General features: G+C 48.4%; 1 protein-coding gene across 1 annotated transcript in view; it reads left to right on the top strand.

The window, feature by feature from the left end:
• LOC144256039 (single-minded homolog 2-like) overlaps positions 1–20,122 on the top strand; it is a 37,982-nt gene extending 17,860 nt beyond the window's left edge. Inside the window, 8 exon segments of the mRNA XM_077801209.1 lie at positions 561–760; positions 5,301–5,407; positions 15,378–15,454; positions 16,253–16,394; positions 16,753–16,940; positions 17,595–17,657; positions 17,659–18,004; positions 19,965–20,122. Coding sequence (XP_077657335.1) covers positions 561–760; positions 5,301–5,407; positions 15,378–15,454; positions 16,253–16,394; positions 16,753–16,940; positions 17,595–17,657; positions 17,659–18,004; positions 19,965–20,122 — 1,281 coding nt within the window.
• Positions 20,123–26,005: the final 5,883 nt, after the last annotated feature.

The following is a 26,005-nucleotide window of genomic DNA, read 5'->3' as shown; positions in this document are numbered from 1 at the left end:
GTTCCTGTTTGAACTTGGTTCGTTCTTGCCTACATGGTCTTTGGCTCTAACTGGAAGGCTTTTAGATAGCCACTCTGACTTGTTGATTATTAAGATCTTGAATTAAAATACATGAAATTAAAAGACATAAAAATGAAGATTTAAAAAAAATCTATTGAAAGGATTCTTAATTTACTGGAGTGTAGGAGCATGTCAGGTGAGGCAGAGGTCAAATTCAGTCCCAAAGGAAGGTGGGAAGCATTTTAATTACTGAAGTGAGCATTAGTGAAACAAATGGCTGTCTTCTAAGAAGGTCTTGCTGTGTTCTCTAAGCACGACTCTCAGTGGGTTCCTTACATATAAACTCATCCTATGTCAGAGAGTCCTAATTTGTGACATTCCTTACTCAGGGTTGACAGAATAAGACAGCCCTTATATTTTACTGTGACACTGTCTGCTAAGAAAGGCATCTGTTAGCATATTGTCCACATTCTCGGTAGAACCTGGGTTGGGGACGTTCCATGAAAGGAGTCAGGAGGAGTGAGTGCCACGGCCAGCTGACCTGCCCTCTGCTCCCTCAGGTCATCCACTGCAGCGGCTACTTGAAGATCAGGCAGTACATGCTGGATATGTCCCTGTACGACTCCTGTTACCAGATTGTGGGGTTGGTGGAGGTGGGCCAGTCCCTGCCTCCCAGTGCCATCACAGAGATCAAGCTGCACAGTAACATGTTCATGTTCAGGGCCAGCCTCTATCTGAAGCTGATATTCCTGGATTCCAGGTGAGTTGTGGCACCTGCCAACAACACTGCTGTGACATTCTGGAAGATACCGATGATAGAAATTGGCCCCAGAGCTCCACGATGTTAAGCCAAACTATAACAAGGAATAAGTCCTACTAAGAATGTGGATTAGAAGGGGATTTAGTGAAATCTAGTCATGAATGGAAAGAATTAATTCAGCTTTGGACTCTGGGACTTATTTTAATTAATTAAGTTATATTTGAATCATTTCAGCGGAGTTTGGAATGGGAATATGTGTTGTGGGCACAAGTTATCCTTTTCTGAAGGCCCACAACATCAGAACTATGTCTTGTCTCTCTGCCAAGCTGGTAGGATTTTAAAACCAATGGGTTTCCACACTGAGCAGGGTGAGAAGCCCTCAGATCCCCCACAGCCATGGCAAATTGGAGGCTGGGAGCAGAGAGGTCGCCTTCCCTGGGGGAACACTTGACCAGAGCTCAGCCAGTGCCCTGCCTGTGTCTGGGCTGGGGGAAGGGAGCCTGAGTGAGGCAGAGGCACACCAATTCTTGTCTCTGGAGGCTGTGCTAGAGAGGCCTCAGGTCTCTCCCAGGGCAGGCTGCTGGCCTCAAAGTCTTTGTACTTTTTATTATTTTTTTAAACTGAAATTTATTTTTGCAAGTAATAACTGTATTTTTGTGGGGGATAATGAGATGTTTTTGCTCATGTATGGTCTTGAGGCTTTGGCTTGTGGGGCCTCTTCCATTTTCTTATCTGCAAAATGAGAGACCTGTCCATGCACTGGCTACCACAAGACTAGAGAAGGACGAAATTAGATGAGAGATGAGAAACAGAAAACTCAGAGCCTCAGCTGCAAACCCAGAGCCTCAGTTGCCTGCAAGGCCACCTTGTTTTTCATCCCATAGATTCCTGAACTGTGCAGGCAGGAATGAGCTGTCAGATCCTTCTTTTAACTTGGCATATGTGGCTGAGATTTCTAGGAGAGGGGATATATCCATTTTGGTTCCTGTGTGTCCTGAAGCTAGGATTTACTGATTATATTCCCCCCATTTTTTTGTTGAAACAGGGTCTTATTATGTTGTTCAGGCTGACCTTGAACCAGAAGTTCAAGAAATCCTCCTGCCTCAGCTGTCTGAGTAGTTTTGATTACAGGTGTGCACTACTGTGCCTGGCTACTACTTGCTATTCTTACTTTTTTACTTTTAAAAGACAAAGCTAGGTAGGGGCAGGAGGTAGAGTCAGAAATGACTTGAGCTTACCATGATTGTATCTCAGAACCATCCAAGACAGAGGAGCAGCAAGAGGTGGTGTTAGAGAGTCACCATTATTGTCACAGAAACTGCAAGCCAAGGGCAACTAGGACTCTTTGGGGGAGCTGATGACACCTTTGAGGGTGGCCCAAGGGTGACAAATGCTCTTTTCCTGCCCTGCAGAAGGAGCCCCTATGGGGAGGAGGCCAGGCCAGCTGCCTCCTGCAGTGGGCTATGCAGTGATAGGAGACTTCTTTCCCAACTTAGGAATCACTTCTGAAAGCAGGCTGGAAATTGGCTGTCCAAGGTCATTACCGAGGTTACTAGGGAGAATCCAACTACTTTCTCCCTTGTTTTGCCTCCTAATATTTCTCAGACAATTAAAAACAAACAAACAAACAAAAACCACCCTGAGATCCAGTGAATTCTCTAGAAGAAGAAAGAAGGGGTGTCCCAGAGGGAAGATGTGGAGTCTTTTCAAGTTGTTCAGCCCACACCACTGTGAAATGCAGAGGGTCTTCCAGCAAAAGGTGCAGGTGGTTAGCTGCAAGACAGGCTGCTTCCTGTTCCTCAGGCCTGTGGGGTACCAGTGAGGGCCTGTGAACCTCCCTGTAAGAGCTGCACCCCTGGAGAAACTAGAGAAAAAGGGTAAAGATCTCAAAGGCTGGGTGCAGTGGTGCATACCTCTAATCCCAGTGGCTCTGGAGGCAGAGGCAAGAGGATCGTGAGTTCAAAACCAGCCTCAGCAATTTAGTGAGGTGCTAAGCAACTCCATGAGACCTTGTCTCTAAATAAAACACAAAAAATTGGGCTGGGGATGTGGCTCAGTGGTCGAGTGCCCTTGAGTTCAATCCCCAGTACCCCCCCCCCGGGAAAAAAAAACAAACAAACAAACTCAAAGGAGACTTCTTGTCCCCACCTAAGCCCTGCAATACTTCCTGCTAAGTATCAGGAAGCTTCTAGTAAAGCCTAAGGCTTTTCTAAACTCCTTCATGGAGGAGGGCTTCAGGGGCCAAAGAGCACTGGAGAATCCCTCATGGTCACTGTGGTCTTGCTTTGGTTGCAGTTCCTATGGTTTTTGAAAGGCCTCTGGGCCAGGGCATGGTGGCTTGGGCTGGCCCAGTACTGGGGGGACAGCAGTGGCCAGGCTGGGTGGAGGCGTCAGCTTCTGGTCCAAACCCCAGGAGCCACAGCAAGGGCTTGGCCAGAGGCCCAGTGGCTCCAAGTCACAGGAGCAATGGTGGTAGGCTTCAGGAGGCCCTCTGGCATGCTACCCAGGATGGTCCCAGGCAAAACTGAACTCAGCATAACCTGACATTAGGTACCTAGGGGTTTGTGGCACTTCATTTTGAAATTGTAGCTGGTGCTTTTGCTAAGGATGGGTGAACCCAGCGATGTTTGGGGTTTGGCAGATCCTTGTGACAGGTCTTCAGACACTAGAGGTTTGGAAAAAACCAGGAGGGCATCTTGCCAAGCCCTTCCCCTTCCCTTTAATTTTTAAAGCCAGTATGTACTTTGATGAGAAACTCAATACATGTGTTTCTGATTCATTTACACGTTCAGGGCCCTTGTTCTATAATTTGACATCGAGGAGGCTAAGAAGCCTCTTTCATCCCGCGCTGTGGAGATGTCTGTTTTTCTTTTTGGGGGAAGCCAGACATCTCAATTTCCTGCCATGGAGTTTGACTCCGATGGGGCTTGAAGTTCTAGGTGGCCCTTAGACAAGTCCCTTGAACCCTGAATGACTGGACTGGAGGCAGTAAAGTCTCCTTTCTCTGCCTCAAGCCCCGTTCCTTTCCCACCTTGTAGGAACACCTTGGGGATGTGCACAACAATTTGGGAGCCCCTCCTGGGAACCCAAAGGCTTCCAGAGATTTACCACCCAAAGCCCCAGCAGAGCTCAGCAGAAGGGGAAACGGGCTAGAGAATGGTCGTGAGGTCATTGCCCAGTTTAATTTGCAGCTCATATTTTACATATTTCATATCCTGGCTAGTAGGTCCCTAGCCCAGGCCCTCCTGGGTGCCCTGGCCTTCCTGGGTGCTCCCTCCTCACTGCTGCCCCCAGGACTGATTCTCACCATAGTCTCACAGCCTTTGGAATCTCTTCCTGTCCTCCTCTTTCATCTGTCTCTGCATATCTGTCACCGCAACACTGGCTTAGGGCCACCCCCTCTAAAGGCACAGCTCCCAGCTTGGAGGCTGCAGCTGGGGAACCCAACCATTGCCACACCAGTTTCACCTACAGACAGAGCCACCCCAGGCCGTCAGTGCGGAGGTGGTCTTAGATGCTAACACCTACTGTTCTTCAAAGAGCTGGAATGGGAAATTAATCTGCCCAGGGCTTGACGGAATAAAGAGGGGTGGAGTCCCACAGGCACTGAATAGAGGCTCCCATTTCTATGGAGAGCTTCGGGTCTGCCCTCTAGTCACAATATCCTCAGATGTTCCACTGCTCCTGGGCGGTCTGAGATAATCCTGTAGTGATACGAGGCTTAAACATCTGTAATTTTCCATAATTCCCATTAGTAGGAATCACCCAACTGCAGGGTCCCAGATATTGGGAGCCGGCGACCACACCCTGAAAATGGCGCTGGTTTCCTGCTTCTGCTTAATTGGCAGTAAGAGTTGTTAGAGGTAAACAACTCCTTGTAAGGCTGTGGGGCTGGGCTCTGGCCTGCTTCTGCTGCGCTGTACCTATTAGACTTTTCCACGTGGTGCTAATTCATTGGCGGGGCTGGGTACTTAAGCCAGGGCAGACCGACTGCTCGGGGTCTTTTCAACTTACTTCAAGGGTCCTGAATAAACTGCTGAAAGGAGAATCCTGTGTCGTGTTTTCCTTGCTGGCGAGGGGACGTGACACCCAGAGATCAACTGTGTCCATTAGGAGTGTCCAGCATGGAGTCGAGATTTAAGCAACCCAAGTGCCCGTCCACAAAATGCAAAACGTGATCTCTGCATGAAACAGAGGATTGCTCTCATCATAGCCTCTTTCTCCCCATGTCGGTATCAAAGTTCACTCCTATGTGCCCTCAGATAAGCTCACCCCTGAAAAAGCCCGCAGTCCTAAGCCATCCCAAACACACTTTGAGCCAGGGGTTTCAGAACATTCCTGCTCACAAATAGTGCTACATCCTGCACTGGGCGAGACTTCAAAGATTTGCTTCTTGTAAAAAAGATCACTCTCAGTTTCCAAAATCAACATTTCCCCTCTGAGCCTTTTAGCACTTGATTAGTTGGCAAAACCAATATTAGTTTAAATGAAAGGCAATCTACAGAGCAGAGTGACTCACGGAGCTGCCGTCCTCCCCCAGGGTGACCGAGCTGATAGGCTACGAGCCACAGGACCTGATTGAGAAGACGCTGTACCATCATGTGCACGGTTGCGACGCATTCCACCTCCGCTATGTGCACCACCTCCGTGAGTAGTACCACCTGGGCCTGGGAGGCAGCTGGCCAGGGAGGGGGCATCCCTTGCCTGGCACAGTGTCCAGAGGAGCCTGAATCCTCAGAGGGGCTTCGTCACAGGTGCCAGTTCTTGAGCATCCTCTCCAGAACCTGCTCATGAAGCCGGCAGGTGCAGGGTGTTGGGGAATTGCCTGGATTCCAGATTGTGGACTTGGAATCCAGCTTCTATATGAAGTGTGCACACCAGCTATGAATAATGGCAATAACCAGAGAAGAATTGACCCCTGAGCACTTAACTGTGGTCAGGGACTGGTTTAAGGGATTAAGCAGATTACTAACCCAGTGAGGGGGAGTCTCGTGTGCATGCTTCTCCTTCTACTGTTGAGGATGCTGAGGTCCAGTGAGGTAGAGCCACTTGCCTATGTTCACTCATCAGGGACGTGGCAGATCTAGGAGTCAAACCTAAGCAGAGTCCAGTTGCTGAACCCCGACCCTGCTGGCAATGCTCAGGGAAGGCCTACATGTTCCATGATAGAAATCAGCTTGGAGTGAGTGAACAGAACAGTGTTTGATCGGCCAATGGAGGTGATTTGGGGATATCTGCATGTTTCAGAGGGGATGTTCCAGTCACCGAAGTATCACTATCAAAGTGACACTCCGAGAGTCCAAATGCAGCAAAGAATAATTTGGATGGAGTAGAACACCTCCTCCTCCTGCTGCTGTTTAGTGGGTACATACAGATGGTCAGAGGAGCTCAGTCTCCTGCAGAGGGACCCAGAGGGCTTGTCCTTTGTTCTCGCTTTGCTGGGTTAACTAAGAGATGTTAGAGGACAAGTGCTGGTATCTTGTCAGAGGTGGGCGGCAGTTCCCGGGGCAGCTAAGTCTGAAGCCACATTGTGCAGCGTAGAACACGGCATCACTAGGGTGTGGCTGCTGTTTTCTTCTCCCCGAGTCACCACAGGCAGAGGCTGTGGCAATCAGGACTTTCAGCTGGACAGACTCCTTGCTCCCGTGTGCACATGAAGACTCCGAGTTGTGAACCATCCTTCCTCCCTTCCTTCCTTCATTCGTACCTTCCTTTCTTCCTTTCTTCCAAATCACAATCTCATAAGCATCCCTGTTACTCCTGAGACCAAGGTGGGTAGGGAAGCAACAGCTTAGCATCTGGGTGGAGTCCGTAGTAGAGCCTCACCCCTGAGGAGCTGAAAGTGGTTCTGCCAAGGGGGCAGCCATCCCACAGGCTCCTGGGGAGGAGCGTGCTGGGAGCTTCTGCTGCAGCATTGAGCTGCACGGGAGAGAGTTGCTCAGAGTGTGGCTGGACGCTGCCCATGAGGCCTCCGAGCATGGGGAGAGAGAACCGGTGGCGTTGAAAGTCCTCACTTTTTGAATTTTTATTTTATTTGTGGTGCTGGAGATGGAACCCCTTTTCCTGAGAGAAGGTAAGAGGATTTGTGCTTTGGAAAAATCATGAAGGTCCTAGAGACGCTAGTCATGTGACCCTGGCCAGGGCCAGAATGGGCAAATCAAAGAAAACCAGAAAAGGCTATCGTGGCCATGATGGTGACCGTTCCAGGGCTCTGACAGTGGCTGGGGTTGAGCAGCTCTCGCAGAGACCAGGGGACAGCAACCCTCTTCCCGGGCTCGGGGAGGGCGAGCATGGTGGGATCCACCATGAGCCCCGGTGACTGCCCAGCCTCCCCTCTGCCAGGGTGCCCTGGTGCATAGAGAGGCTGGCATCGAGGAGTCCAGGCGTTCACCCAGCAGAGTGCTGGGAGCCGGCCCCGAACTCACGCCTCGCTTCCACGTCGAGACAGGCCCTGTGCCTGGGTAGCACCAGCCCTCAGGGCAGCCATGACCCCAACCTGGCAGTTTACCCTCAGTGTCTGTCACTCTGACCAAAATACCTGACAAGGGCACTTAGAGGAGGAAAGATCTCTTCTGGCTCATTGCGTCAGAGGATGCAGCCACAGGCAGCTAGCCTGAAGGCAGAAATGTCATGGGGGGAAAGGCGTGGCCTAGGAAAGCCGTCCCCTCATGGGAGCTAGGAAGCTGCAGGGGAAGAAAGAGAGGAAGGGCCAGGGACAGGCAAACTCCTCCCCAGTGAGCGCCTCCTCCGATGGCTCCATTCACCCATCAATGGACTGATCCATGGGCTGATCCACTGATGAGGTCAGGGTCCCTGGGATCCACTCACTGCCTAAAGCCCCGCCTCTGAACCTTGCTGTGGTAGGAACCAGGCCTTCACCAAGAGACTTTGGCGGTCATTCCAGATCCAAGCCCTAACCCCCTCCTCTCCCAGGCCAGACTCATCAGATAAAATAAGCACACATCGCCAGCAGCCGGGGTGGTGGGGTTGGGACTTCATGATGTGACACTTTGGCAACTTCAAAACCTCCTCAGTGTGTGGTCCCAGAGGCTCTCCTTTCTTCCCCAGGCCCAGAACTGGGGCAGAAGGGCCAGCGCCAGGCCTCCTGGTCCCAGCTCTCCATCCCTGGGTCCAGATGCACCTGTTATATTTCCTTAAACTCCAGTTACAGACACTGAGCTTGGAGTACAGGGGCAGTTGTTTAGTTGAACTGAAACATGGGTGGGGAGAGGGAAAAGAGCAGGGAGGAAGAGTCTGCTTCTATGGGCTACTGCAGGGGTGGCTCATGCTCAGTCCCCGGGACTCTGGAGCCTGTATGGCCCCTGCCCCAGAGTTATGGAGCCCACAGGGAGAGGGAGCCGAGGTAGTTAGACTCCAGCCCCTGACAGTCACTGCCTGAGGACTGATCTCAAGGCAGGGCCTGAGGAGGGAGAGCAGGCAGGCAGCGGGAATGGCCACTGGCTGTTGCCCAGGTCAGCCTCCCCCAGCCCCTCCTCAGCTCCCACGTCCCCTGGCCACCATCTGGGGCTGTGTGACGCAGTCCAGGCACTGGCCCTGCACCAGTTCCCCTCTCCTGCCAGCCCTGGCTCTCGACTTCTCTCTGTTTGGTGGGGCCACAACTCTCTCAGGGGCACCGTCACCTCTCTGCCTTCCTTGCCTGGGACCCTGTTGGCCAGCTGCAATGTCCTCCTGTCCAGCTCCTGCTTGAGGGCTGAGGGAGCCCCCACACAGGCCAGTTCTCTGCACTCCAGCTGGATGCCAGCGGCTGCCACCTCTCCTCCTGGGGCCATGTGTCCAGCTGCTGGCCCCATAGAACCCACCCAGGGACCATAGTCCTTTCTTCCCTTCACCTCCTCATGGGGACTGGGCAAAATTGTGAGGGTGGCCATGACAAAACTTGCTGACGAGGTGGCCTAAGTGACAGACACTTATTTTTCCAAAATTCTCAGACGGGAAATTCAGGATCAGGGTGTTGGCAGGGTTGGTTCCTTCTGGGCCCCTCTCCTTGGCTTGTGAGTAGCGTCTTGCCCTGTGCCCTCACATGGACATCCCTGTGTGCATCTGTGGACCTCATCTCCTCTTCTTGCAAAGACGCCAGTGACATGAATGATGTGACCCCAGGCCTCTGTAATCACCTCTTTGAGGGCCTGTCCCCCAGCACAGTCACACTCTGAGGTAGTAGGGTGAGGCCTTCCACAGGGAACCTCATGGCAGGGGACCTGATCCCTCCTGCTTCTCACCCATGTCATGGGCCGGGCTGCCTCAGTCCAGCTGGCCAGGCAGCTTGGGGAGCATGTGAGAAGCCTGAGAAGGCTGAAGGCATAACTTTGCAATGTGATTTTTCAGTCTTGTCACACAGTGCTAAGGCTCAGGGGCCTGGCCCGAGAGGAGGCCCCCAGGCTGGCCTGCTATTCTAGCCTCCTGCCCTCCCATGCTCCACCCAGAGCTGCATCACAGCTGCTGCCGACCCGGCACTTGAGTCCTTTGCTCTGATCAGCTAGAGCTGGCCTGCTGGCTCTCTTAGGAACACAGGGACATTGGCAGCCTCTGCTGCTCCCCCTCCATCCTCCGCAGATGGCTGCAGGTACCGTAGGCCACTGTCCCACCCACCTGGGCTCCTTAGGACTTCTCAGTGAGAGGTACAGAGGCTCCTTCCGGCCAGTTGGTGAGGTCACTGAGCACAGGGACGGAGCGAGCAGCAGCTACCCTGCGGGACCAGAGTGGGTCGCTGTGAGGTTTCCAAGACTACACTCCGCACAAGCCAGGCTCTCTGGAACAGGGCCAAGGCCCTGCGGAGGCCTGACTGGACACGAGGGCCATAGTCAGCTGGTTTTCACACATTTTTTAAAGATGATCTTTATTGGAAGTGGGAGTCCATGGGGTCTGCAGAATCGCGGTCCCCAAGAAATATAACTCACAGCCTTCCAGAAAGGCAAGTGTGAGCAAAAGCAGAGCCTGGCACTGCTGTTGGGAGGACTCTGGGGTCAGTGTGAGTGGCACCGCAGCCCAGGGGGGCTTCTGTGCGCCACAGTGGCAAGTGGGCCTGGTGTCCCAGGGAAGGTCTCCAAGTGAGGCTGTGCCAGGTCTACCTCAGAACCTTCATGACAACAAATGAAGACGGGACCTCACAGGAGAGACTGTGGCCTTCCCACCCACCCCACCTCACTCCTGGGGACCCCAGGCACGATGCAGTCATCTGGCCTCAGACTAGAGAGGCCACGCTCCCCCAGACACCCTGACAGGCTGGTGGGGAGGGCTCGGTGTCTGCGCACCTGATGATAGGTGTCGAGGGACACCTGGTGGGCTTCTGTGTCCATGGTTCAGAAGAATCATGACCTTCCACAGGACTGAGAATTTCACCTCTTTGGGTAGGCCCCTACCCAGAGTGGGCCAAGCCGAAATGACAGAAGAGAACGCAGGCCATGTCCTAGAAAGGCTTTGGGGCCTGAATGTGCAGTTTACAAAATTTTAAGCAGAACTGTTATGACAAAATTATAGGACATTAGAGTAACTGTATAGAGCCGAGGAGAACACTCTCTGAAGGGCACACGGTAGTCATAAGCTCAGATGCTTAGGGGGCCAGGCACATAGCAGGAGTGGGCAAGTTAGTATAGGGCAATAGAAAGTGGCAGAGTCTGGGCTGGGGATGTGGCTCAAGCGGCAGCGCGCTCGAGGGTTCCATCCTCAGCACCACATACAAACAAAGATGTTGTGTCCTCCGAAAACTAAAAAAATTTAAAAAAATAAAAAAAAAACTCTCTCTCTTAAAAAAAAAAAAAACAACCAAATACCACAGGTGGGGTGATTTATAAAGAACACAGGTTTATGAAACCCATGGTTCTGAAAATGGAGAAGGGCAAGATCAAGAGGCTGCTAGTGGCAAGGGCCTTCTTGCTCTTCCCTAGGAGACTGCTCTCTCCCCTGGGTTGGCATGTCTTCTTCCTGGTCCATCTACCCTCCAACTAGCAGGTGTAGTGTTGGGGGTGGGGGAGATTGTACTGGGAAATGGAGACCCAGTCCCAAAAGATGGGTTTCATCACCAACTACATAATCTCTGGAGTCCCATCTGGTAGAGGAGGACCATGGCGGGCACAGGGGCTGCTTGTACCATTTTTTCCCAGCAGGGAAAGGGATTTGTTTCCTGCAGCTGCTGTAACAAATTACCACAAACTGGGTAGCCTGAAACAACAGGAAGGTATTGTCTCTCTGTTCTGGAGGCTAGACGTCTGAAGTCAAAGAACCGCAGAGCCAAGCTCCCTCCAGAGGCTCCAGGGTAGGGCCTTCCATCTTCCTCAGTTGTGGGTGGCCTCACGTGTCCCTTGGTTGGGGCCATATGACTCCAGTTGGCCTCATCTTCACATGGTGTCTCCTCTGCATGTCTTATAGGGACACCTGCTGTTGGAAGTGGGGTCCACGGACCTTGTCTTGAGATCTGTCACTTGATCACATCTGCAAAGACTCTTTCACACATCCCTGGTTGTGAGGATTAGGATCCAATATCTATCTCTTTCGGGGGAGACACTGTCCATTCAATCCAGGACAGGCATTGCAGCATCCTTTTCTACCCTTAAAATGTAAAACAGAGATGGAGGGCTGGGGTGGTGGCTCAGTGGCAGAGCACTTGCCTAGCACATGCGTGAGGCAGTGGGTTCGATCCTCAGCACCACATAAAAATAAATAAATAAGTAAAAGTCATCATGTCCCTCTACAACACACACACACACACACACACACACACACACACATATATATATATATATATATAAAAGTTGGTGAGATGGTGCAGCCTGCAATCCCAGCTCCTTGGGAGACTAAGGCACGAGGGTTGTAAATTCATGGGCAACTTATCAATGCCTGTCTCAAATTAAAAATATAGAAAGGGCCAAGCATATAGCTCAGTTATAGAACATGCCTGGGTCCAATCCCTGATACTGGGAGGTAAAGAGGAGTAAAAGAAAAAAAAATCTAAAACAGAATAGAAGTATGCCCAGACCTGCAGGAGGAATTCTAGAAGGACCAGGAAGGCTGCCTGTTTCTCTGGACAGTATATTTATGGAACTAGAATTTCTATCCCAGCATGGGTGGGGAAAAAAACAGGACTAGGGGCTTTCATCTAAGCATGGATCACGCAGAATCCAGGACGTCGCCGATGGTGGTGTTGGAGATGCCACACACCGAGGGGTGCAGCGAGGACTTCTGCCCTCTGGACTCATGGTTGAGGGAACACCTCGTCCACCACCACCACAAGAAGGGATTTACTTTATAGTTTTGCAGCCTGGGATCATTTCAGGCAGCTAATCAAGGATGACAGACTGGAGGGAGAATTGATGCAGACCAAGGAATGTTGTGACTAAGTGTCTAGGATTTCGATTTGGATTGATGCGTTGACTATTGCCATGGGTCATAGGGAAGCAAAAAAAGAGAAAAAAACAGAAAATTAAAAAAACCCAAGTATCTGGTTGTTTGGTCTCTGTACCTAGCCTGATCATAGCAGAGTCAGGAATTAGACAAAAATGATAGTCGGGGAAGGTCCGAGATAATCAGGTCTCAGCAATTTCTGTAATTTGATTCTTAAAATATGCAGGATAAACTGGCTTCATTTTATCCAGCTTGACATGGTTACGAATAGTTTTTTGGAGTGTTATAAGAAATAAGAGGAAGTAAAGTATAAGATCAGAAAAAAGAAAAGCTCAGGTCGTATTCCCATGGTGCTTTACAGGCACTGCTATGCATGGATATTTTTTTTTTGTACTGAAGATTGAACCCAGAGGCACTTACTCACTGAGCCACATCCCTAGCCCTTTTTTGTATTTTATTTAGAGACAGGATCTCGCTAAGTTGTTTCGGGCCTCACTAAGTTACTGAGGCTGGCTTTGAACTCGCGATCTCCTGCTTCAGCTTCCTGAGACACAGGGGTTACAGATGTGCACCACTGCGACTGGTTTAGGCATAGATTTTAAAGTCCAGGAGACCAGCAAGCATTTCTGTTAAAGAAAGAAGAGTCTGGGACTCCAGTTTGTTTAGATGGCATCTCTTGGCTATATGGGAGCCATCTACAAATTGGCTCACCCCAGAGATGGCTAAGAGAACCTTCTGGAGGCCACTGATTCTTCCTCCCACAGTCCCATGTGTCCTCAGCCACAGTTTGTGGTAATGGAGTAAACAAGGCAAGGCATTTGGAAAGAGCTGGACGTAGAAACCTTGGGGATTTTTGTTAGTTCATTTGGGGTTATTATTGCTTAAAAAGCAAGCCCCCAGAGGAGAAGCGCTACAAAGCTTCCCTCAATCCTGCCTCTGTCTACACTTGTCAGCACTGATTTTGCCCCTGCCATGTTGATTCTGGACAGAAAGAGTAGGTCTCTACACCGTCCCAGAGGGAGCTGCCTCTCCAAGGGGATGGGATGGCTGTTACACAGCAGGACTGTCCTTAGGATGTGGCCCTGATGGATGTGGCCCTGTATTTCTAAAACTCACACCTCCTTCTTGTTGAAAATCTAGCAAATGAAGAAAAGCTGAAATGAGGAAAATGCAAATTACTTGTGGTTTTACCAGTCAGAAACAAGTGAGCAGGTACTGAGCCCGTCATCCGTGTCCGCCACTGCAGAAATCTTCACACGGAGGGCCTCATCCTCCCAACAACCATATGACATAGGGCTAGGGTTATCCTTCTTTTATAAATGAGGAAACTGAGTCACAAGAGGGTCAGTAGCTGGTCCAAGAACACCGTTGGTGCATGTGCAAACACATGTGAGTTCATTCTTTCATGATCAGGGTTCTGCTCTGTGCACTCCTGAATCTCATCTTAACACTATGTCATCTGCATTTCCCACTGTACCACAAATTCTTATGAATTGCTGTTTCAGTGGCTGCATAGTACTCCATAACTTATTTACCCTTTCCCTCATTGTTGGGCAGGTAAATCTCCCCAAAACTTTCTTCTTCTGTTTTAAGCAAATCGAATCTCTTTGTACATTAGTCTGTGTTTACATTGCTTATAATTTATTTCCATTGGATCAATTCTTGGAAGTAGAAACCTGGAAGGGGATGAGCCACTACATTGCTTTCCCAAAGGATCAGGCCGACTCCCTTCCATCAGCACACAGAACACCTTCTCCAGAGATTAGCCAGATTGCCTGTTGCTATTTCTTTTTTTTTTTTTCTCCTTTAGATAAACTCAACTTTTTAATCGTTTCCTTGGTTTTTGGTGAGTGCTGTGCTGCCATAACTTTTTTCTAATTCTGGAATATTTTCAAGGTCTCCAGAAGCAGCCCAGTCCTGTTACCATTCTTTCCCAATCCCCCTCCCACTTCAGCCCCTGGCATCTGCAAATCTGCTCTCTGTCTCTGTGGACTTTCCTCTTCTGGACACTTGGGATAGAGGGAGTCCTACACTGTGCTGATTTGATGGATGGGCTCTCTATGAGTCAGTTCAGTGAGTTGAACACATGTTCATTACTTTGCCCATTTGTGTTTCTTCTTTGGTGAATTGTTTGTTAATGTCTTTCCCTTGTATTGCTTTTGGGGTCTGAGTGTTATAAATTGGTAGTAACTCTTTATATATTAAGGTTAATAATTCCTTGACTATCATATTTGTAGCATTTTTTCCTTCTGCACCAAAATATTTTGATGTGGGTGTTAAAGTGGAAAGAAAGCACAAATGGCAGGGAGAGCCCAGGGAATGTTTGGGTGGGGATGAAAGGGGGGCTTTGTCTTGTTGGTGCAATACCACAGCCGAATGAGGTGGTGCTGATAGCCAGTGCAGTCACAGACTTAGCCCCTTTGGTCTCTTCCCCAGATGTCTGCTCAGGTGGCTGCTAGTTGGGGGCCTGGTGCTAGGCCTACCTTGAGAAACAGGAATGTTCTGGAGCTGGGGGTGGACAGCTGGGGCGGAGCTTTACTCTTTCCATTCCCCACACACAGCTTCTGGCGCTTGCCTCCCCCTCCAGGCCGCCTCCATGGGCCTCCTTGAGAGCTGTAAGGGAGAGTCACAGTTTGTGGGTCCACTGAGGCTTTGGGTGAGCTGCTCAGCACTGAGGTTTGCACCCATGCATAGAAGATGGGCCCACAGGCCCAATTTTCAGGAACTATGTCACCAAGCAGAGGACTCTGCTACCCGAGCAACACAGGAAATGAATTGGCCCCAAGAAAGTGGGTAATTGGGAAGAAAATTTTAATGGCAACAGAGTAGCAAGCAATTTCACTGTGAATACACAGTGTCTGGGTATCAGCAACATTTGACTCCTAGCCCAGTGCCCTGCAGTTACTTTATTTTGTTTAAATGACTACATCACTCACCCCCTCTGCCATTAAAGATTGGGGGGATTAAGACATAACTGTGACATGTTGGATTCTAAAAAAGCAGATGGACGTTTCTGCCCTGCCAGGTACCGAGTTGCCGAGGAGCTGTTCCCTGCAGTGGAGCAGTGCTGTTCACTCAGGGGTCTTAGTGGACTCCTTGAGGTTGCCGGCAGCATCTGAGTGTGAGTGTGTGTGTAAGCGTGCCTGACTCTTCCATCAAGTTCAGAGGGGTCCTTGGCCCCAAGGCCCAGGATGCAGGTCCTTGGCGGGGTGGCATTCCAGAGCGGGGCCCGTGGACTCATGTCACCCTGTGCTTGCAGTGTTGGTGAAGGGCCAGGTCACCACCAAGTACTACCGGCTGCTGTCCAAGCTGGGCTCATTGCATCGCTCCAAAAGTGTCACCTAACGCTCTGTCTCTTTCCAAAACTCTTCATTTGTCTCCTGTTTTGTTTTTATTTGAACAAAATAAGAGTCCAGTTTTGGGGGAGGGTCAAGATTTTCCCAAGCTCAGCAGAGAGGAGTGAGTGCTGGGGGGGGCCTCAGATCCCAGCACAGAGCCCAGGTGGGGGTTGGGGGAAGGCCCCACCTTGAACAGGGTACAAAGAAGTACACATCTGGATCAGGAATACAAGCTCACATAATCCATGTCCACAAACCTGGATCATCTTGAATGCTTCTACGATTTGGGAAAGAAGAAATCTCTCATTTCCCGTCATCTATCCATATAGCCTGTTGCAAATGACAGAGAATACTGAAAACTCCCGAAGGTCAAGTTCAATTGCAAATACATTTAAGGCCATTGGAAGCAACTGAACATGAGTCACTCTGCCCACCAAAGCTATTGTGTATTAAACCACCTTGACCCCAGGCTTAGTCCTGTATTCGATGCCCTCATGGTCCCCCAGCAACCCGGAAAAGAGTCCTCATTTGTGTTCTAAATACTGTGGTAGAGCCGGGGGTGCAGAGCACTTGCCTAGCCTGCAAAAAGCCCTGGGTTTGATCCCAAAAATGGAAAGGGAAAAAAAAAGGCAATTAAGAGTTAGGTTCCAGGTTCTGCGCAGAGCAACCACTGGGTCTCTGTGTGTTAGCTACACAGTGGTCATGGCAAAACTGTAAGGGAGAAATGATTCGGCCTAGTTATTATTCTCAAGCACCGAGGTGTTGGCTGGACTTGGGGGGCCACCTCTCCTTCCAGGAACAGGATGCTCAGCTGGCTGCCAGGATGCCGATGCTGTCTGGAGCCCCTGGTGTGAAAGCCGACAAGGCCAACTCCAGGCTCCTGGCCCTTTCAGGGCCCCTCACTCCCGCTTCTGGGGTGCTCAACGGGAATCAGCCGGGTCACAGATGTGCACCAGGGATGAGATGATGTGATTAGTGGCACTTTGGCCCTCCCTTTTGCCTTGACAGCCTTAGTGGCCCAGGATGTCCCCAGGAATCGTGTTTGGGCTGTATGGGATTGGAGAGGGCTGTTCTGACCTCCCTCGATTCCTGCCAAATAGCACTAATTTTGCCAGCATTCCTGGGTCACCCTCTTGGGGCTTCAGGCAGATTTTATCACAAGATTGAGCTGTCCTGTCCTCAAATGCCACCCACACCCAAGCTCAGTGAGAGGATCCGAGGAATTTGGAGAAGGAACTCGCTCAGGGGACAGAGCCAGGGAAGCCACTCTTCCTCCACCGCTCCTCCTCATGACAGGCCTGCTCTCGCTTTCCAGGGACGTCGAATACAAGGAACTTCAGCTGTCGCTGGACCAGGTCTCCACTTCTAAGTCCCAGGACTCCTGGAGGACCACCTTGTCTACATCACAAGAAACTAGGAAATTAGCTAAACCCAAAAACACAAAGATGAAGACAAAGCTGAGGACATACCCTTACCCCCCACAGGTAACCCACCGTGGTACAGGATGGGGCTTGGGACACCCTGGGTATGCTAAGGAGTGACAGCCCTCTGAACACGTAGCTGGATATCTCTACAGAATGGAGCGGGTCCCCAAGGATGTCCTGCCCACAGGGTGGTGACATAACCTGGGGACAGCTGACATCCAGGTAGACTTGTCAAGAATAGGAACTAGAAGACCATTGGGAGGGCACATGAGCCTGTGAGACTCCATGTAAATAGGGGTTAGAAGCATATCACATGTGTCATGTTTTCATAATATTTTTTTTTAAAAAATGAAACCCCTTATTTATTTTTTTTAGTTTTAGGATGGAACTCAGGGGCACTATACCCCTGAGCTGCATCTCCGGCCCTTTTTACATTGAGACAGGGTCTCACTAAGTCTCTGAGGCTGGCCTCAAACTTGTGATCCTCCTGCTTCAGCCTCCCAAGCAGCTGGATTACAAGTGTGCTCCCTCTCCTCCCCCTTTGAAAGCACTTGGTGTTCTGTCAGATATAACAAGCGTCCATGTGCATTTGGGGTGGGGGTCTCTTTCCATCCAGGGGGTGGGTCACTGGGGAAGGCCCACCTTGGCATGGGGCAGGGACATGGCTTACCCACAGCCCCTCGGCTGGCCTCCATCCATCTTCTTTCCATGCAGCAATACAACTCCTTCCAAATGGACAAACTGGAATGTGGCCAGCTGGGAAGCTGGAGAGCCAGTCCCCCCCGTCAATGCCTCGGCTCCCCCAGAACAGCAGCTCCATTCAGAAGGCAGTGACCTTCTGTACCCGCCATCCTACAGCCTGCCCTTCTCCTACCATTACGGACACTTCCCTCTGGACTCGCATGTCTTCAGCGGTAAAAAGCCAATGTTGCCAGCCAAGTTCGGGCAGCCCCAGGGATCCCCGTGTGAGGTGGCACGCTTTCTCCTGAGCATGCTGCCAGCCAGCGGCGAATGCCAGTGGCATTATGCCAACCCCCTAGTGCCTAGCAACCCATCTCCAGCTAAGAACCTTTCTGAACCGCCCATGAACGCTGCCCGGCACAGCTTAGTGCCAAACTACGAAGGTGGGTCCTGTTGGCAGGCGGGGACGCCGCAGGGAAGGACTGGGAATGGCTGGGGGCTGTGGTGGTAGGTGGTGGTGGGGGCAGATAGAAACGAAGTCCTCAGGGTTTGGGTAAACCTTGCCCTTCTCTGCTCCTAAGTACAGCTTCCCTGCTCTCCTGTGCTTCACAAGAGAGAAAGTCACCTGTGCCTCGTGCACACCAGTGGCACTATAAAGGGGACAGGGATCTGAGCATTCAGACTCCATATAAATTTGGCATCATCCACTCCACAGGGAGGCCTGTGATTTCCAAACCCCCTCCCAGGTTTTGAGAACCCCCAGGTCCAGTTATTTATTTATTACTTATTCTTGTTTCGCTGGGCTGGGGATCAATAGGTCTGTTGTTTTACATGATTACTTTTCACTTTACCCCAAAATGATCTTGAGAGACAAAAAGGTTTCCAATTTCCTTCTCATGCTGCTTTCAAAGTGCAGAAAAGGAGAGTGATAACCCATGGGCTCAGGGACAAAAGTGCCACTCACCAGATCTAGAACCAATAACAAACTCTCCAGGACTCAGTCTCTTCATCAGTCAGATGGGATCATAAGCCATGTGATGTGTCTGCCTTCACTTGCCAGTTCAAACCACAACAAAGATCAGAATGGCTTTCTTAGCCTTCTCCCCCTGGTGGCAGGTAAGCAGTCCTTAGTGGAGTGCCACCAGTTGCTCAGGACACCGGCCAACTTCTTTGACTTACTGGACCAACCCTAAGAAGAGGGTGGAATGTGGGGACTGAGGGTTAGCTGCAGGAGATGTATACCTGATCCACCCAGACCTGACTGAGGCTCAGACTACAGACCAAGATGGTGTGAATGTCCTGCGGCTGTTACTAGGATAGCAGTAAATGTAGATGATGTGCCCAGGAGGGTGATAGATTTCATACCAACCTGAGATTTCATGGGAGAAATCTAACCTTCTTGATGATCATGAGGAAATGTTTTTCAAAAGTAGACAATTTAAAAAGGACCACATCGGCCATCAGGGCCTGCCACCCTGTCTTGGGCCTGGGCCTGTCCTAAGAGCCAGATATTCCTCAGATTTGTATTCCCAGTACCCCCTGGTCACTGGGTCCTCCACAAAGCCAAGAAAAACAAAGTAAAGGGTTTTGACAATAGTTGACAATATTACTCACTTGAGATGGACTTAAAAATAATTATTTTTTCTTTGGGGTTCAGTATTGATATGATACACAGAATTTGATTTTTATTGATATTTTATTGATATCATATTTTATTGATATGATACACAGAATTTGATTTATATTGATATTTTTAAAGTGAAGGAGGTTAATAACTACCTGCATATCATAAGCTTGGTGGGAGGGGGGACACCAAAGATGTTAATTTGAGGCATTTTGTGATCAACTTCCTAATCATTTGGGTATTAAAGGAAGACAAAGGTCCTCATAAAGTAAAAAGCCCAGATTGCTAATTGATGTCAGGCATGTAATTGAGAAGGCTGGTTTAATTATGATCCTCTCAGCAGGATCATAAAGCGCCTCTCCAGGGATAAGCAAAAACCAGGGTAGACTGGAGGGCCCTTGGTAGCCTCTAGACCCCTGTTGTTCAATAAGGTGGCATTTAGCCGGCAAGGCCATCTATGGACATGGAAAAGCAGCCAGTGCTGTTCAAGAAAGAACCCTCTTCCCCACCAAAGAATAAAAAGTTTTTAATTTTGGTCACCACCCACGTACCCTGGTATGTTGCATTAGGTACATTAGTCCACACGAATCCCACCTGTTTTTTAACACAGCTCGCAGGACATTTGCAATTGTCCCTTGTGGTTGCACAATGCGGGCCTGGAATGCACGCAAGAAGGACGGTGGCAGCCCGAGGGTTGAGCTCGGGTGGCCGAGGCTTGGCTTGGGGCAGGCCCTTCCCTCCCTGGATGCCAGCATCTAACGTATCGCCTGTCCCCCCAGCGCCCCCCACCGCGCGCAGGTTTGGCGAGGACACCGCGCCGCCGCAGCTGCCGCCGCCGCCACCGCCGAGCTTCCTGAGCTGCGGCCACTACCAGGAGGAGCCCGCGCTGGGCCAGGCCAAGGCCGCCTGCCAGGCCGCCCGCAGGGAGAAGCCATAGGTCAGGCCTTCTCTGGTTCCTAGTTCACAAAGTCCAGCGGAGGAGAGGGGCGAGCTGTGTAGGAACCAATAAATTAATTTATACAGAGACAACTATTTTAATAGAATGCAGCCGACCTTAGGCGTGACCGTAGCTGCCATGTAACCCCGTGGAGAGGACCTGGCGCAGCCTGAGGTCCGGACACGGCCGCCCATCCTTCTTCTCCAGGGGCCCATCTTTAGACAGAGCCCAAGGTCGCGGCATCTGACATGTGACCTCAAGCTATCCAGCGCCGGGGTCTCAGTTTGCTCACCTTGAAATCCAGCTTAAGTCTCTGATGCTCAAAAACTGGGGCTTTAAGGCATCCCAACTCCATAAATACACTTTAAGCACTTTGAGGAGGGCGACCTCGCCCTGGCAGCTAGCATGCAGGAAGAGGAAGCCTACCGATTTCCGAGCCCTTTTTGATTCTTAGGTACAGGAAGAATGTGATCATTGTAAGTCCCATGAATAGACAACAACTCCACTGTCTTTAAAAGTCATTCATGATTTAATTTTTTTTTAGTCCTTTCTTCAATACAAAACAAGCCAAGACCAAGGGGGTGTGTGGCCATGGGTGTGCTTCCCAAGTACACGGTCAAGCTCTTACTCTCCCTTCCCTTTCCTTACGGACTCTTGGTAACACCAGGAATAGCACCTTCAGAATATATTGAATAGGCATTAAATGCAAAAAAGAATATATAGCCTGATATTTTATGAGAATGACCTTGTCAAGCTTAATTCCACAGCAAAGTCCCTCTGTCCCACACAGATCTATAATTCACTAGGCTCGTGTTTGCTACAAGTAGTGCAATATGGAAAACTGTCATGGACTGCACCTTGTAGAAGACAAACTTGCTTCAAGGGTGTAATGAAAATGATGGACACATTTTAAGCATTTTCTGCATTTTATACATAGCAAGAGCGCTTCATATGAATGTGTCATGTGTGTAACAGGTGAACAGAGACCCTTTTATAATGCACCAGCAGTGTTTTCAAAATAAACTTCCAATACTTTTGGTTTCACTCTTATGATTTTTTTCCTTAAAGATATCACCATTGGATCTGAGGGAATAGATGCATTGAGCTACCACCTTTCAATTTGCTCTGCACTAGAAACAACTCTATCCCTTTGCTGCTTTTTCAAAGCTTATTTAGGAAATTCTTCCACCTTTCTGAATAGAAAGAGGTTTCACATGCTTTTAACTCATCCTTCTAGAATCAAAGTGAGAATGCATAAAGTGTTCTCACAATGTGAACTGATCTTTTGCCAACCCTGCATCAGCAAGGACCCTATGTAATCTCTTCAGGGTATCAGTTGGCTTTATAGTATGCAGGTTAAATTTTGCAAACTTAGGAACATGTGTCATGCATAAGGCGACTGGATCACAGATGGGTACACACACCTCTCTACTTCACTGAGCTACACCTCACTAGCTGCTCTGATGGAGTGTGTACACACATAAAAGAAACCAAGGGTATTCTTTTTTATGGTCGCAAGTCTCATAATTAAACCATGATTCTTGCAAGGTATAGGTTTGATTAATGGGAGACATCACCAACATTTTTCAATAAAGTACCACAAATGTTTTAACATCTACCTGGTTATTAGCCTTTGGGGCTATATTTAGTACACACAAATCAGGAAGCCTTCTGGAGCAGGTTAACAGCAAAGGTTACCACTGAGGAAAATGGCCCTGTTATAGATTTACAAATGACAGTGTCAATAGACTTAACCAAGAGTGTGTACTTAAAGATAAAATGTGTGCTCGTGGAAAATTCCTCATCTGAACAAATATCAGAATTTTCACAGCCTAGAACGGGAAGGAGGATTCCTCTCAAAGCCCCTTTCAAGACGGCCTGGGGCTCAATGCAAAGTTGGCAAGCAGTTACCACGGCAACCTAATATTTTTCCCTCCATCTTCAAGAGTCTGCACACTGAAGCTGGCGTGGTTCCCCGACTTCTGTGAGGTTCTAGCAGGGGAAGAGGAAGCATTTTAATAAATATGCCTCCCTTTGACAAAAAAAGAAGAAAAATCGTACTGGGCCCTAACATGTACCATGTTGACAAAAATACCAGATCAAATGGATTTGAGACATAAGCCCAATTCAGGACTGGCTTGGCCCTCCAAGGGGCCTCCCAGGGAAAGGAATTCCTTTATATTCTTGGAAGCCCTTTTCTAGAAAAGCCATTTCATTCATACCTCTGCAGGGATGTGAGCAGGTGTGAAGGGCCCTGAGGAAATCTGTAAGAGCCCCTATTGCCCCCACCCCCACCCTTTCATCCCTTTAAAAGTCCTGTCAGCCATGCCCCCCTCTCTCCCACCTAAGGTGGGATTTCCAATGGTCCATACATAAAATTCACCCAGGTTGTAATTTATTGGAACTGTACATTGGAGTAGACTGTGGGGGCTACTTCTGATAAGATGGAAGCCAAAGAACATTTTCAAATAAATGCCATAAAATTACAGTAGCTTAAAATTTTGGTGAATCATAGTCTGTTGGTTATTTAAAATGCATGGGTCAATGTGTTCCTGAGCTTAGGTATATGCTATGTAAGATTAAAATCTTGGGGGGAAAGCTTTTGACAAAAACTGAACAGTTTTCACAAAAGAAAAGCCCTAAAAGAACAGAATCTAGAAGTTGTTAGATTTCTTTCTCATCGCCACTAAAGCTTTGTTGTTGTTGTTGTTGTTGTTGTTTTCTTTTAACCTTTGCTAATTTTTTTCTTTGGAATAACAAGATTGCTCTTTTGTCAAAAATACATAAAAACAAAAACACATCAAGCTTCTTAATATTTAGAAATACATCCATATTCCTTATTACGTAAAACATTTAATTTATTTTGTAAAAAAGTCTTTAAATATAAACATAAAATACTGTAACTAAAACAAGTGCCTATTTTAAATAATTAAATGTGTAGTAGAAATACGAACAAACTCAAAACATAGAGAAAGTACATAAAGTTTATTTTGGTAGACTCGCTTTTTATGGACATTGGTTTAAAGTGATTCTTTTCACAGATGATTCTTTGAAAAGCTAAAAAAAAAAAAAGCAAAGGTTTACATTTCCTTTTATTTTAAAGATGCATAGTAATGACCTGGAAATAAGGATTCTGCCATTCCTGTCTGTGAGAGCCATTAGATAGAGAGAAGGGAAGCCCCCTGACCTCTTGGCCCCCTCTGGAATCCCCTTTGCACTCTGTGAGGCTGGCCGCTCCCAGACACTAGAGTGAGAGGCCATCATACAGTATATTTGGGGGTCAGGGGCCACCAGAGGCTGCAGTCCCTTGGCTTTCACAGACCTGTGCATCTACCCCTCACTGAGGCTGGATAGGCAGGCTATTTGCTCCTGTGTCAGATCATGCCAATGTTCTATGGCATGATCCACCAGACCCAAATCCTTCCTCCTTCCTTTACGTCCCTGCAGGATGCTCACCTTGCTTCAGGGGGCCATATGAAAGCACCTTCCCGCTGTGTCCTGTTCTGGAGCATTTCCTCACCAGTCCAGAAGGGGGGATACCTCGCCTTTTAACAAAACCTGGGAGACACTCAATGAAACTGGGGGACAATCTAGTGATCTACAGTTTAGTGGTTACGAATGAAAAGTTATGAGGAAAAACAAAGTTTCCATGAAGACTTTAAAGCTCCTTGAGATGCCAGATTGCTGAACACAGAAATCCCCCAGTTGTAGAGTGTGGGTAGCCTCTGGCAGACTTCCCCAGCTCTACCTTGCACCTTCATTCTCTGCATACAGCAGAAATTCCAAGTCTTTGGTTTGTGTGAGGCAAAACCAGGTTTATGGAAAACACAGCATCTGCTTCATGTCTATTTTGTCTCCCACAAGACAACTCGATGTCCTGACGAGCAAGAGTACCCTTAAAAAGCTCAACTACTGAGGCCAAGCAGTGCGCCCACAACATCTCCGGCTGCTTTGACATGGCCACACTTGATTAGTTTTAATTTACAGAAAGGATATTAAATAACATTTTTTTCCCAAAGCAGAACTGTCCAGAATAGGCCTTCAGCTTAAAACAAAACATAGCATGTTTTTCATTAAATAATTCCCCAAAGAAATTCAAAATTCAAAACGCCAGCTCTGAGGGATGACTGGCCTTATATTACAAAGTTTAAGAAATGAAACTTGCAACGTTAGCTGGAGATCTTTGTCCTTGATGATATTCTGCAGACTCCCTCTCAAGGGTGAGTCCATTTTCTAATTTTGGGGTGGTGTGACTTTTATTTTAACTCATCACTAATTCCAAAAGAAGACCTGGGCATTTAAGAGAACGTGATTTTTTTTTAAAGAAAAATAATTCTAATCGGAGCCTTATTTGCAAAAATTACTTTTGAAGTTCTTTTTTAAAAAAAGTTACATTTCCAAAAGACACATACTGGATTGGTGTACTTAATGAAACATGTTATTTTTTTCATCCTATGGGGCTGTCTGTGTCTGACTAAAGGTAGACATATTTTTATACTGAAAACCGCAAGTTTCTGGAATTAGCCTAATTGCATAAGACCTGGATAAAGACGGTGCTAGTTTACAATGAGGGGATTTTGTTCAAAGCTGAGGGCTCCATCAAGTTTTCTTTCCACTAACTTCAATTGGGACTGACAGGAAGAGAGAAGAGGGGACAAAAATTGGCTTTTTAAGGCTGAAAAGTAATGGGTGTGATTCATACGCTCAACAGTAATAGGAGTTGTGTGGAAAAAGTGTGGGTACATCTGGAAATGGCCAAGGTACAAAGGCTTCCTTTCCTTTGTTCTTCCATGGAGACTTTTAGCACTTGGATTTTGAATGTTTTCTTTTAAAGCCACACACACATACACACACACACGCACACATGGAGAGACACACACACACACGCACACATGGAGAGACACACACACACACACACACACACACACTCCCTCCCTCTCTCTCTCTCTCTCTCTGAACTGATGGCACTCAGTATCAACATCATTTTCTCTCTTGGCAACATAAGGAAAAGGGGGGCAAAACACCTTACAAACGCAATGCCATGGATTGGATCCTCTGTGTACTGAGTCTTGTAGGAATGCTACACATTTTGAAATGAGCCTGAAATTGGTTTAAAAGCTTCAAAAATCCTCCCTGAGTGTGAGACTGAACCTACATCTCCAGCTGTTAGAGCCCAAGCATCTACTCCTGCCTCTAAGCAGTGCCCCACCGATGCTTAAAAGATCTTGAACTTGATCAAATCTCTTCAAAATATGCAGTAAACTTGAACTTGGGAAGGAGAGCACATAAAATAATATCGAAATACTTGACTGATTTCCTCTACAAGTCACTGCGACCACGCCAGCCGGATGCCTCTCTAAGCCTGCAGACATGGTTACGGGGCCACCACAGCGGACAGCAACTCTTGGAAGCCTGCCTTTTCTTTTCTTCACAAACACAAATGTAAAATAATTAAATGCCACTGTCTGTTCTGGTGGGAAAAATCTCTCCCTGGATGCTCAGGAACAGTGATCAGATACCTCTAACCCTCCGCTGGCCTGGGCTGCCATGTTTTGATTTGCCTTTTTTTTTTAATCTACAGTATATATATATGTGTATATGTGTGTATGTGTATGTATGTGTGAATGTGTATATGTGTGTGTGTGTGTGTGTGTGTGTATGTATGTTACAGATGGACACAATACCTTTTTTTATTTATTTATTCCTATGTGGTGCTGAGAATCAAACCTAATGCCTTCCTAAGTGCTAGGTGCTCCACACCTGAGCCCCAGCCCCAGCCCTTGATTTGCTTCTTAATAGCCTGGTGGTAAAGGTCTCCTCTCCTGGGAGAGCATCTGACTTAGTCCTTTGCTGTTTCCACATAACATTTCCCCCCCACACAAT

The sequence above is a fragment of the Urocitellus parryii genome, chromosome 7 (assembly GCF_045843805.1).
Source record: "Urocitellus parryii isolate mUroPar1 chromosome 7, mUroPar1.hap1, whole genome shotgun sequence".
NCBI classification, from domain to species: domain Eukaryota; kingdom Metazoa; phylum Chordata; class Mammalia; order Rodentia; family Sciuridae; genus Urocitellus; species Urocitellus parryii.
Note: the sequence above shows the minus strand (reverse complement) of the source record. Positions and strands in the feature narration are given on the sequence as shown.